This window comes from Augochlora pura, chromosome 3, assembly GCF_028453695.1.
Source record: "Augochlora pura isolate Apur16 chromosome 3, APUR_v2.2.1, whole genome shotgun sequence".
NCBI lineage: Eukaryota > Metazoa > Arthropoda > Insecta > Hymenoptera > Halictidae > Augochlora > Augochlora pura.
Genome location: NC_135774.1, coordinates 22,557,965 through 22,571,086, shown reverse-complemented (window position 1 = coordinate 22,571,086; position 13,122 = coordinate 22,557,965). Strand labels below are relative to the sequence as shown.

Genomic DNA, 13,122 nt, shown 5'->3' with positions numbered 1-13,122 from the left:
TGTGTCGGTCTTTCGCGCACTCATGCGTCCGGTTTTTCACGTGAGCACGCCGCGATTACCGAGTGCTTTATCTCGTGCCTGCCATCGCCGTCGGCGTGAGAATAATGGGCCAGTCGTCGAGCAACGCCGGGCGCTGCGGTGAGTGTCGATTTCACATCCGTATTCGTGATTGTGTGTTGTCGGCCGCCCCGACGTTTTTTCGAGTCGCACTGCACGCTTGACATGTGTCAACTGCGAGGGCTCTTGACTTTGCTGCCAGCTCCTGCGCAAGTTTCGTTGACTTTTTTCGTGGCATTGCGTCGTCCGCGGGCGAGAACCTTCGAGACCCGGCCTCCCGTTTCTTCCTCGCCGCGGCGATATCCGGATACCGTTCCCGCAAGGCCGCCGCGGATCCGAACCCGTTCCTTTTTGAGGTTATGTCGACGGATTATCGCCGAGACGTCCGCTCCGGAACCGTCCCGACGACGTTTAATGCCCGGTCCTACTCGCCGCCGACCCGTATTCCCCGCCGTCCGCACCTGCCGCGGTCCTTTTCAATAATTTTCAAAGCTATTTCTTTTGCCCGTCTCATCGATCCCCGATTTTCTCTGCCGCAGTGCTCTAATCTGCGCAAAACGATCGTTATTGCCGGGTTAGGCGCTTTGTTTTTTTACCGAGCTTTCGGACCGATCAGCCGGTGAACATTTCTCGTTACCCTTTCACCGCAGAGAGATTAACCTGTTAACCGGCCGCGACTTATTTAATCGTCCTCTGTTGACCATATCAATCAGTTTTCACAATAATTACGGTACTCACAATGTTGTCGAGTCCGTATTCTGGCCAAAAAGCGGTTGGCAGGTCAATTTGCCGTGCAAGTACATCGTGTTTTAACATTCGTTTAGAATTGTTTCATTTAATGCATGTCTTAGCTACAGAACTACATAGTTTGTGGTTCAGAAAATATTGTAGGGTCTGTGGCATTGTTGGATAGAGTTTGATGGGACCATTTAGTGGTTCGCTGGACAAGGAAGACGATGGGAACACAATAGCGAATATAACGATGCAGTATATTGCATCGGCTTATTTGTCCTGGACTGCATAGACGAGTTCTAACGGAATTTTCCAGAGATATCATGTGACATTCGGACAGCGGTCGCGGCGATCGGTTTTTGTTTACATTTTCCAGTCGCTAATTAACTGGTGATTTCCGCGGCGTTTATATCGATTTAATTTCTGACCGACCATTGGTATGTAGCCGCAGTTATTATGCAACTTTGAGTCACGTTATTATGTTTTTTATACATGTGTTTTCTTAGCATGATTGATAAGGTACGTTCAGGAAGAACGTATAGGAAAAGATTGTTGAATTTGATATGTCTGAGGTTCGCGGTTGATTGCCTTGGTAATTCGCTCTGTCGGAAGTTGATACTTGAGTTTTAATTTGCGAGCACCGATTATGCTACTCTATCTTACCGACACGTGTTTGCACGGCGAGTGTACAAGGGCGACATCTGTCACGGGGTAACTCGAGTATAATTCAGCTTGTCGGTAAAAATGGGATTAGGGGAGTTTATAATGTTATGTAAAAAGTACAGTTAAATAAACATCTTCTCGATTGTTCTTATAACGTCTTAATCACTTTAACAGGGAAACTGTTTAATTAAGCGATAAATAGATACTGAAAGTTTTATTTATTTTAGCATTCGTTGCATCGTTTCTAGTTATACAAATAAAATATTTTTATACAGAAATGCTGTAAATACGCTAATATTTTTAAGAATCGATAATATCGCGAGGTAATCTGTTAAGCGTAAAAAATTATATTTTATTATCCTATACGTTAGCGGAGAATAAAATGCAACGAAACGTTAATTTAAAATTAGATTTTAATGTATCCTTTTTGCACTATTTAGGTCTAACATGTGCCCGATGTAACATTTATTTTTTAGAATATCATCGTACCAGTTCAACGTCAAATATTTTTGGAACACATTAACACAATGAATTTACGACTGCGATAATTGCATGAATCATTGGATCTTTTCTCACCTCTCCAAACAAAGTGTTTTCTTTAAAATCGAACAAAAGCATGAAAAATTTCGCACCTCCGTTCAGTTATTCTCTAACGAAACGTACAGGAGGGTCCATATGGCGATCGTACAGCGGGCAGAGAAAATTCTGTTTAGCAGAAAACAGCTGTTGTGGCTCATGTTCAAACAATTTCATAAAAAAACGAATGGAAAAATCAATAGAATCTTGTATATTCTCGAGTAAAATTATCGTTGTGTTCCTAAGATGCTGTGCATGAAATGCGTACAATAAGAACACTGAGATAAATAGTGCATACGTCGAAACAATTCGAACACAATACTTCACAATATGCATAAAATATAATTAACAATGCAGCGAGGGTGCAAGATGCAATCTATTTGATTATATGTGTTTGAAATTATTAAATTAATTCAACAATTGGAAAACTCTTTGAGGACTACTACAATCCAGCTATAAAAATTCCAAAAATTAATTCAGTATGTGTATAATCCGTAATTCGAAATTAAGGATGATTTAGAAGGAAGTTAGAAAGGAAGTTAGAAGTTTCCACGCTACGCATATTTTACAAATATTGAATTATTTCAGCAATACAGAAGTCCTGGCAAAAATTACAAAAAAATGACTCCACTAATTAAAATAACAGAAGCACATACTTTCTCATCCACATCTACCATTTGACGACTCAAGTATGCGCATCGTCTATCGTTGGAAATGATTAAAAAATTCCAAAACGTCCGCGGAGGGTCAAAGACTCGCTAGAAATTCGACGAATTTCCACGGCGGAAAGCCGAGCGCGACAATTAGTTTGCGCAATTGTACGTGTCGCAGCCGCAATTTGCGAACGAGACGTTTTCCTTCCGTAGAAATATTTTGCCAGCTGCGTCCCACTGGTAGCCGCGCGCGTCCTCCACGAGGAACACCTTTCGATTTCGTTTCGTACAGTCGGGCTTGCAAGATGGTCCTCCTCCGGGGCACAGGTACGCGCCGCGTACCTCGGCATGGGCCACAGATGTTATTGTCATATTGCAGACACACGGGCCCCGGGATTCGGAGCCGTAAAACCGCGGGCTGCAGGATCCATGGAAATCCTGCTGCGGTGGCCGGACCCGAAATCATCCCCTTCCGTTATTATTATCGAATCCCGTCGTCACGCGAGCCAACTAGAGGCGATTTCCTCTAATTTGCTCTGATACCGACGATCTTCCAAATTTCGCCAGTCATTGTTCGAATGGGATCGAACACATTCCGGGAATCAGGAAACAAAACGTCGAACGTATATTCGTCTGTCGGCCATCCTCAACCGTAAATTGCAGATTTTATAAAATTACAGGAGATTGTATTGAACAGATGAATTTATTAAACACTTTATTAATCATTTCTTAAGAATTTATTGAATATTTACGTGACATTTAATATGATCAGTGACATTTAATATATATTCTTACCTGGGGAATTAAAATTTATTGATTTTATATTAACAGCATTTTTATGAATCAAAGTGTACACGTTTCATCATTTCTTTCCTTCTTAAGGATTAAAATGTATATGTATTCTATAATTATTACATTCTTGAAAGTTAACATTTCTTCATCTTACGATTATTACATTCTTAAGAATTAATATTTATTCATTTTATATTGATTGTTTTAACTACTAAATTATCAGCGATGTATACTGTGCACCTGCGAGGTGCTCTAATAAGCAAGCATTTTATTCGTTAACTTCATTAACGTTTATATATATTCTATTCTTTTCGAAGTCTTCGCCGCGCGCGTTCGTCTAAGAAGGCAATCGGTCCGCCGCTTTTGCAACATCTATCTACAGTCTGACGGACATTTGCTAATGAGCGGTGACCGTCCCCTAAATATCGGTTGTTATCACAACGGAAAACTGGCGGGGCGTGCTTGCAAAAGGTCCGGGCCGGCCCGCGGACACGTTTGGAACGTGTCCGACTAATTACCAGCGGAAACCGCGACGGGGTCAAAGGTAAGACTTCCGGGGAACAAGGAGGAAAGCTCGTAGACGACGCAGCGGCTGTGGTTCAGGGCAGCGACCCAGTTCTCATATGTATTTATACCAGAAGATGCTATGCCGGCTGCGTGTGGCCATTTTCGAGCGGTGTCTAGAAAGAGCGAGAGAAAGAAAAAGAGAGAGAGAGAGAGCGAGAGCCTAGCGGGGGAGACGGGAGAGAGAGAGGAACGCCGGGAAAAGAGAGCCGTCTCGTGCGTCACGAGACGCGCCATGGCGGCTAATGAATCTGGAAATTTAATTCCGACTTACGGGGAAACCAATGTACCCGGTGATGAATATGGTCGAATAAATTTTTCTCGTTGAACCGATACAGGATTGATCAACCAGCCGACGATTAATTGTTATTCGCTTGTTACGCGAAAATCGCTTGCGTCCGGATGATAATTAGCGAAGAGCGTGTCGCCAGGTGTCGATGGAAAATCCTAATTATTCCTGTCACATGCGTGTAAATAATAATCGAACCTCACCCTTTCTCGAAATTTTCACGATTTCTACCGTTTAATTAGCTCGCTCTTGCTATGTTTAGACGATCTTGGTTCATTCGTAGCTGGACTATGCGGAATGAAATTTTGAGATCTTAACGTCCTGCAACTGCGATCCTTGACTTTGACGCGCCAAATGCACTCGGGCTCATATACACCGTGTCTCGCGAGAAACTATCGTCGCTGGTTCTGATCGTATTCGCATAAGTATGTTGAAATATTGATATGCATCTTCGAAAAAGATTTTTCTTTTTAAAATAGAATCATTTATTACTCGTCAAGCATGCGTAGTCTAAAACTGTGTCTAGCATTTATGTTTGTCTAAAACACAATTATTGCAAGAATAATTCTACCGCGAATTTTTTCAATTTTTACACGTTTTCGTACTGCAATTGCTTAAAGCTATTCCAGACTACAGTACAGTTGCAAAATGCAAATTCTCCTTTATCTACAAACAGATATCTAATATAACGTAGGTTGGCTGAAGGCTCTCAGAAATCAGCGAATTATCTTCAAGGATACTTCGTAGCTCGTTCATGTTCAACACGTTGATTACCGCGTGACCGGTTACACATGGACAATACTAAATAATTAGTTTTCTAAATTAGTTTTTATATGAAGATAATGAGAATATTATTTATTTTTGAGTGGATTATTATAGATTTGAGATCTATAAAGATTAGTTATTTAATTTACATTGATTATTTAGGATTAATATATATTAGAGTTGTAATATTTATTTCTTATTTAATTATATTATATTCTATTAATTATATAGATGGGGATAATTATTTAAATCGATTTATTATGTTATTATCATTATTTATTGTTTCAATATGTTTAATGATTTTAAGACCTAGAATTTTAAGAATTATATTAGGATGGGATGGATTAGGTTTTATTTCTTATTGTTTAGTAATTTATTATCAGAATAAGAATTGTTTGAATTGTAATATATTACCAGTAACAATATTGATGGCGGTCGGCAACACTATCAACTTGAAATATCAAAGTAAATGCCTTGCTAGTTATAATATATATATATATATTTAAGAAAAAAAATTCGAGCCATGATGGGTCAACGCGTTAAACATTTTGCCAACGTCGCAACAATTTTTAAAGCCGACATCGACACACAAATACTACTCTGGCTCGAACTTTTCGAACTTCTCGAAGGAGACGTAATCCGCTTTTCACTTGCGGTTTCCTCGTTTCATCGACTTCTACCTGCTCGAACAAAGGGTCGCGCCGCTCAGGTTGGACAAGCTTCCTTTCGATTTGCGCCACCGACTCCTGCAACAACGGAGTCTCTTTTCCCAAACCGGCCCGCTTTAAATCCCGAGTTTTTCCCGATTTTCCTACAGGTACCGCGTTGCACAATGACGTCGCTCGAAAGTGGCGACCTTTAAAAATTCCGTCATTGTTGCGGGCCCATCGTTCCCGTCGGTGTTGCGAGATCAGCTGGGTCGCAAACGCGTGGGTGGATCCACCTACTGATTGCAGGATTTATACGCCGTCGTTTTCCCCCGAGGAAATCCACGTCGAATGGGACGACAAGGTTGCCCGGAATCTGGGAAACTTGGCGATCCGGTGACAGCATGATCGAACGATTTTTCGTGCTGCATTGTACTGGGTGATTCGAAGACAAGTTTCGTCCTTTCCGCTGGATCGTTAAATGGAGCAGAAATGCTATTTGCGTTCTTTTGATACGATTGTTTTATACAATTCGTTGTTTCAACGAATATTATTACGTAATATTATTAATAAATATTATTATTACGTAATATTATTAATAAATATTATTATTACGTAATATTTACGTAATTTTTATATATCGAATAAATAACTCACGAATGTATCTTTACGATCCGAATAATCGTAAATTGAAAAATTAGAGACCCGTCACTTTCTCGGGTTTCGTAAATATATTATTAAAAAAGTTATTCAGTACAAAACGGCGTTAATATGCTTTCCGACGCGAGCGCATATTTTTACAATCGCGCAACCGCAAAGAGCCAACAGAGTTTTATCAGCCCCGCGCAATCTGAGAAATTCAAGACCGGTCGTGCAGCTGAGAACGCCGCCAGAAATGGTGAAAATGACAAAACACGGTAAAAATCGTAACGATCGACGGAGGCGGTACGAAACGAGAACGTTCCCGGTCGGGGGAGTCGAAGAATTTGTTCGGGCGGCGAATTCGCCCGTCGACGACGACGACTACAAAACACAGATATATAGTCTCGATAGCGGCTGTTAATTCAGCCCTGGCCACCGGCTATTCCCAGTGCAGAACGTTGCAACACATAGGCCGAAAGTAATCCCGCCACGCTGTATTCTTAACCCGTTGCACGCCGGTCGGTGGGGCAACGGGGCGTAGGGGGGGGCAGACACCGAGGACGAAAGGAGGAGGAAAAAAGGGCAAAAGAGTGCGTCTATGACGTCAATTGGAAAAGGTTCCTCTCGTGCCACGGGGTGCGAACTTAGGCTACTCTCAGCGGGGCCCCCGTCTTCTTCGGTGACGACTCGCAGTCGAAGCCAGCTCTTCGGCAATGGTATAGCAACAGCTTTTTGCCATCCGTGATTTCTCTCCTCCGCAGAAATCTTCCGTTCAACGTCTCGGTAAATCAAATATTTACGAATAATTCTGTTTTTTTCGTTTAACACGTTCGCGAATATTAATCTCGCAACATTCATATTTATTGCGATGCAAAACGACACGGATGCTATATTTATTTTTCGAAAGTGCAGATTTCATCTGCAAAATTTTCTGCGCATTCTGATAAGATGTATGACTAATCAAAATTTTAATATCGCGATTAGTTGAAAAATAAATCATTTATCTATTTTCGCAGCTCGTTGAAAATTTTACTATCCGCAGACATCTTAAGGTATCGCGATTCGTTAAAACTCGTTAATCGAATGATTATCGATACGCTGCGGAATTTTTGCAAAATAGAATATTTCAAAGACGATTGTAAGAAACAAATGAAAAATAATAAATTGCTTCTTCCGATAATCTTAATGAGTTGAAAATAGCACGAGAAAATGATCGAACTCTTGTCACGTCTTTACAATTTTATGATTACTACACGATTGATTCTTCGCACATTTTATACATAAATGCCGCTATTTTATCGAAACTCTATTTCGATACCTAACAATCGATGATCTTAATCGATTTTAGTATTGTCCGCCGTTTATATTATTTTAATGAAAAAGGATATTGCGAAGGTCTTGCAGGAGTGTACTTGCTAAAGAAAATTTGTGGTTTCTGGTTTATTCATGAAAAATAGGAAGTTTAAAAGACATTAAGAACGTAAATACCGTGTTACAAGCTTATTCAAACTATTCAAAGGAAGAAACACTCGTTTACGTATTTAGTAATCGGCGCATTAATTTTAATCTCTTTTTTTAATTTTAATTTTTAACGTTTCAAAATGTGAGAAACACAGTTTTACGATTTCCATGCACTTAAAATTCTGTATGTACACGTTAGATTGTGTTACGTTTAAAATTAACACAGCGAACATTTTTGCAACCGATTCAATCATTTCCGGTATTACCAAATCGCGAAGTTTGTCATCGAGCGTGCAATTACGAGCGAAAGCAATTTCGCGAGCACGTTCGCGAAGGGCTTCGAAAATCGTGGCCGGGAAAAATCGGTCTCTATACCACTGCTTGTCCCAGGCCCGTCTGTTTCTTTCTTCTCGTTTCCTCTTCTCCATCTTCTGCTCGTTAGAATAGGCGAAAGTACGCGGAGAGTGGCATCCACGCGATTCGCGCGAGAGAATTGGCCGCTCGTCAAAGAGGCTATTTGCAACCCCTCGCGGATTAATTTTAAGAGAGAACGACGGTTTAGGAACACCCCGCCTCCCGCGTCCCGCGTAGAGTCCCCCGTCTCCCTCGATGTCCGCGCGGCCGTCTTCTTCGCGGTTTCCGCTTTTAATGGTCGCGGAAACGCTCAGACACGCCGCTCGTCCGCGACGAATCCGCTGACTGTCGGCGGGACGGATACCAAATTGGAATCGCCGCGGACTACCTGCGCCGCAGCTTCTGGACAAATTTCAAGTGCGGAATTTCTAGTCTTAATTGACCGAGCGCGTCGAATTAGCGGGCGCAATCAGCGCGGCCCTGGGACACGTGCAGGATCCGCAAAAATTCATACTGGTTACTGCCACGAGACCGTGGTATCGGAGTCGTTTATTCGACGATGTGGAACTTGAATTGTTGAGATGTAAATATATTTGCGGAGCTTAATCTTTGGAGTTACGCGCAGAATTGAGAATCATTTATAAATAAATATTTCTTTATTTGAATATTTCTTTAAATGATTATGAAAAGTTATTTGTTACTTTGAAGGTCAAATAAAAGGCACGAATAATCATTTATTATTTGTATAAACCTAATTAATACTTTAAGTTTGACATAAGTTTTTAAGAATAAAAAATATTCACATTACATCTCCCTGAGCGAAGAAAAGGATATTTACGGTCACAAGAAAACAATGAAGTTCGTAATTAATTAATACTTAATTGTATTTATGATAAGCTTTTAAACACAAACGTAAAAATATCAAGTGAACCTATTAGTATAAAAATTATATTATCTAACACTAAACGTACCGGCATTTTTCTATACCTAATCTTACCATAGAATTTTTGTCGGTAAAAAATAAGCAACGAGAAAAACGGAAAGTGGGAAATTGAATAATCGGTTGATGTAAGAATTTACAGAAAGTCAAATGACCGACAGAAATAACAATAAATGTAAGAGTTAGAAAAGTAAATTTTCAAAAGGGATCATTTGACCCCTCTTGGTACGTTTAGTGCTAAATAATTAATAAGAAAAAAATGAAAATGTTGTATGAAACATGCTGACATGTAACAAAACAATGAACCTATCGTTATTTCGATCACTGCAGTTAAATGTACAAAACGATGCGAGATTTTCTCTCTGTATCAAACGATTATCAGAGATTATATGGATACGTCTTTCAATAAAATGTCAGAGAATTTTGAGGACGGGTGTCTGTGTTCCACGATGAGAACCGTGTATCAGTGGAAGGTACTTATTCGAAGCAACGATGTCGGGCTGCGAATAAAAAGTCGCGAAATAAAAGCTCGGCGAACACGAAAAAAATAAGCGCGCGACATCGCGAGCTCATTAATGGATTTCGAAATAATTTCCCCGTCGAAAGACGCGCAAGAAAAGCGCGTGTCTCCCGTGCGGACAAAAACCGTCGGCCGAGAACCCTTTGACAACGACGCGGGGGTGGGGGCCCAGCTTAAATCCCCCGGCCTCTGTCGGCATACGAATTTTTCTCGAAGGGCCCCGCCCCGGCAAGTTTGTCGAAGGGGTGGTTCCTATAATTGCGAGGGTTACCCCCCCCCCCCATTCGTACCTCCCTTAACGAGGGATAAAAGTCTCTCGCAGTGCTATTTTACTTTCTTTCGGACGCACCCCTTCGCGCGCCCCCCCTCCCTCCCTCTTCCTCGGCCCTCCGCGCAACCTCGGCGCGTAGACCCTGACATTTACGCGCTGGAAACTCGGTTTAATTGCGGCCAAGGGTGAGCTCGCATAATTAATCACCGACTGGAATAAAAGCCTGCGCTTCAGGTTTTGAACTTGGCCCCCCCGCGCGGGGGCGGCGGTTCATCGATCCGCACTCGATATCGTCGAACCCTTCCGCGACTCTCTGGTCGTTCGTTCGCATAATTCGGAGCCCTCGATAAACAGCGTGTTCCGGGGAAAAAATATTTGTTCGAATGACTTGTGAATGCAATTCTGTTCGACACTGTCGAATAAACGTTCAATCGAGTCGCTGGACAATCTCTAAAAAAGATTTCCTCAAAAATTGCAATTAGAAGAACAAAGAAAGTCTCTCTGACATCTCCAAAAATGCAAGTCCTCTGGTCTAATGTTGAACAAGCTATTTTGTAGAAAAATAATACATTACAGAGATTATTTAATGTCGGTTATCAAGAAACATTTGCACAAAGGACAATGCGAGAAGCACATTTCGCTGCAAAAAATGCGACAGCCGTGCGAAAAGAAAAATGTAGGAAAAAAATTCTGTATTTGAAATAAGGGTTGAATGAGCCTTACCTAGGCATTACCATTACAATCGCCCGCAAACTACTTTTTATTAGCAATTTGCGGCTCTGTATGAATTTCGGCGCGTTGTCCGGGGGGTGATTCAGTTTTTGCACGCTTTTTCCCGAGTTTTTTTTTTTTCGTCGACAGTGTCGTCCTAGCGGAAGGGTTGGGGCCGATGCGCGGCATTCGGATGTGCTCGAAATGTCATAACTCATCGACTCACCGAAGTTGTTGGAACAAACAGTGGGAAACGTAGCACTTGCCTCTCAGACAGACACTAATGGCTCGTATTTAACCCCTTGATCGTTGTCGACGCGTGGTTTCCACCCCCCTTGTGTTCTCGCGTCCAGCTTCTATACACTCGAAAAATCAATCACAATGCTGCGATGTTTTTTCTTCTCCTTTTGTCATCCGAAGTACAATCGCGCGTACACTACTTCTTGCTTCTGCGGTTTATTTTCTAGAATACATGCGGTAACCCTTTTAATAACCGAACTGACCCTGGTAGGATAGAAATTTTATGTTGCTGCCGGAAATCGATACCAACGACAAGCAGTTTAAAATTAATCGGCGATTCGGAGACGTCATTAAAAATTGCTATAGGTAGTCGGAAACAATTTACGCTAAATTTATTTTTATAAACGGGGCTGCTGAAGATATAAGTATGACACAGGGCCGTGCGCACGATTCCACTGTTTTTTCACGCAAAACGCTCTCGATCGGACGAAATTTTGGCTCGATTAACCCTTAAATGCATGAATTAATGAATTTTATCTAAAAATTAGGGATATAATATTTCAAATGAGTGGAAATCGGGAAAAATATTAAAAAAAATTATAAGTCATATCTTATAGGGTTTTTATTGAAAAATATTAATGATTCATTTTTGGTACACTATGCAAAATAGACATAAAAATTCTTTAGTTAGTATGAAAGAGATTGAAGCAGTCGTTTCCTTTCTTGGAACAAAGAAATACATTGCACTTTGTAATTTTTTTGAATACACCAAAATATTTCTAAATAATCCACTTCTAAAAGTACGTAAATGAACCCGCTATCAAAAATGCGCGCCAATTGGTATAACGTCAGAAAGATACAAATATTGAAGTCAAATGTCATTATTTTAGTTAATTTTTGATAAGTCAATGGACAAAGGAATCACTGCCATTCAGCCAAATGTATCGATATCAAAACTGTTGTCGGGTATCCGCGCAAAAAGTTATTGATTCATTTTTGGGACTCTATGCATTTAAGGGTTAATTCATTGATTTTTCGGTTTATTATTTTTCATTTTTACTCGGCTCTAGCTTCATGTAATATTATGTTGCGTTCATCTTCGCAGCCAATCATACTCTTTCAAATAAATATCTTACGCGACGAAAATGTTGATTGTACTTAATGATACGCGAAGTCTCTCTCTCTTGTCTACTATTAAACGCGTAAATTTTTACGGAACCCGCCCGGTCGATACGTTAACAATCCACGAAGCTTAGCCCCTTAACCCTAGAAAGATAACCTACGTCGCAGAGGCGCCTGCGAAATAAACCGAAGACTGTTGATTTTTGTTAATTTTTCATAGATGTCTAGTGATTTAAGTTTAAAATTACTTAAAATATACAAAAATATAATACAAATGCATTTTATTTTTACAATAATGCCAAACCTTTAAAATGACTAGATTAACTTAAATAAATATCCATTGTTAGTATAAAATTGACGCCTTAGAAAAGCATGCGCCTCTGAAGCGTATGGTTATCTTTTACGTACGTTGTCATATGGTTATCTTTCTAGGGTTAACGCGCAGAAACGTATTAACACGGGCGTGCAAAACCGGCGAAAATGTGCAGACCCGTATATATACGGTCGGCGTGTCGCAACTTATGTCGCTAAAATGTTCAGATTCGAATATATCCGGGCATTAAAAATAACTGAATAAAAACCAAGGAAAACATTCAATTTATTGATATTCATCAAATATTTTTCAGTTTTTTCTTTCGTCTCCTCCTTCCCCTTCAAAATAGTAACTGGTAATTGAAAAACAGTACGATGGGTACAAAATTCGATCTGCAATGCGATTCAATATTCGCTATAATTATTTATCCACTATTTTTTATTGAATTTTTAGTAATTTTTGCATTTTTTTTAAATATATTTATTGAAATTAAGGTCCAAATATGTATTTTCTTAGATACAAAAAATTGATTATTTTGGTCGGTTTTTTTTTTTTTAAATTGTGCATTAAGGGGTTAAGCGTTCGTTGATCAGGTTACCCTATTGCTTGCCGCGCGTTCGTTGGCTGGTGACCGGAGAAAATTCTCCGCGGCGCGAACGATTAATTGCTTGGAGCACCTCGGTGCCGATTGGTGACCCCGATCGTCAAGTGGCCGAGGGAGAACGAATCGCGCGCACAAAAATAAAAGTGTGGATGGCAAAGGCCCCGGCGCGTCGCGAAATCGCCGGCATTTTTCCGGCGTCGTGTCCG

General features: G+C 40.5%; 1 protein-coding gene across 1 annotated transcript in view; it reads left to right on the top strand.

Moving 5' to 3' along the window:
- Positions 1-2: 2 nt before the first annotated feature.
- Neur (E3 ubiquitin-protein ligase neur) overlaps positions 3-13,122 on the top strand; it is a 132,455-nt gene continuing 119,335 nt past the window's right edge. Inside the window, exon 1 of the mRNA XM_078177292.1 lies at positions 3-138. Coding sequence (XP_078033418.1) covers positions 105-138 — 34 coding nt within the window. The 5' untranslated portion in view covers positions 3-104. The remainder of the gene's footprint in view (positions 139-13,122) is intronic.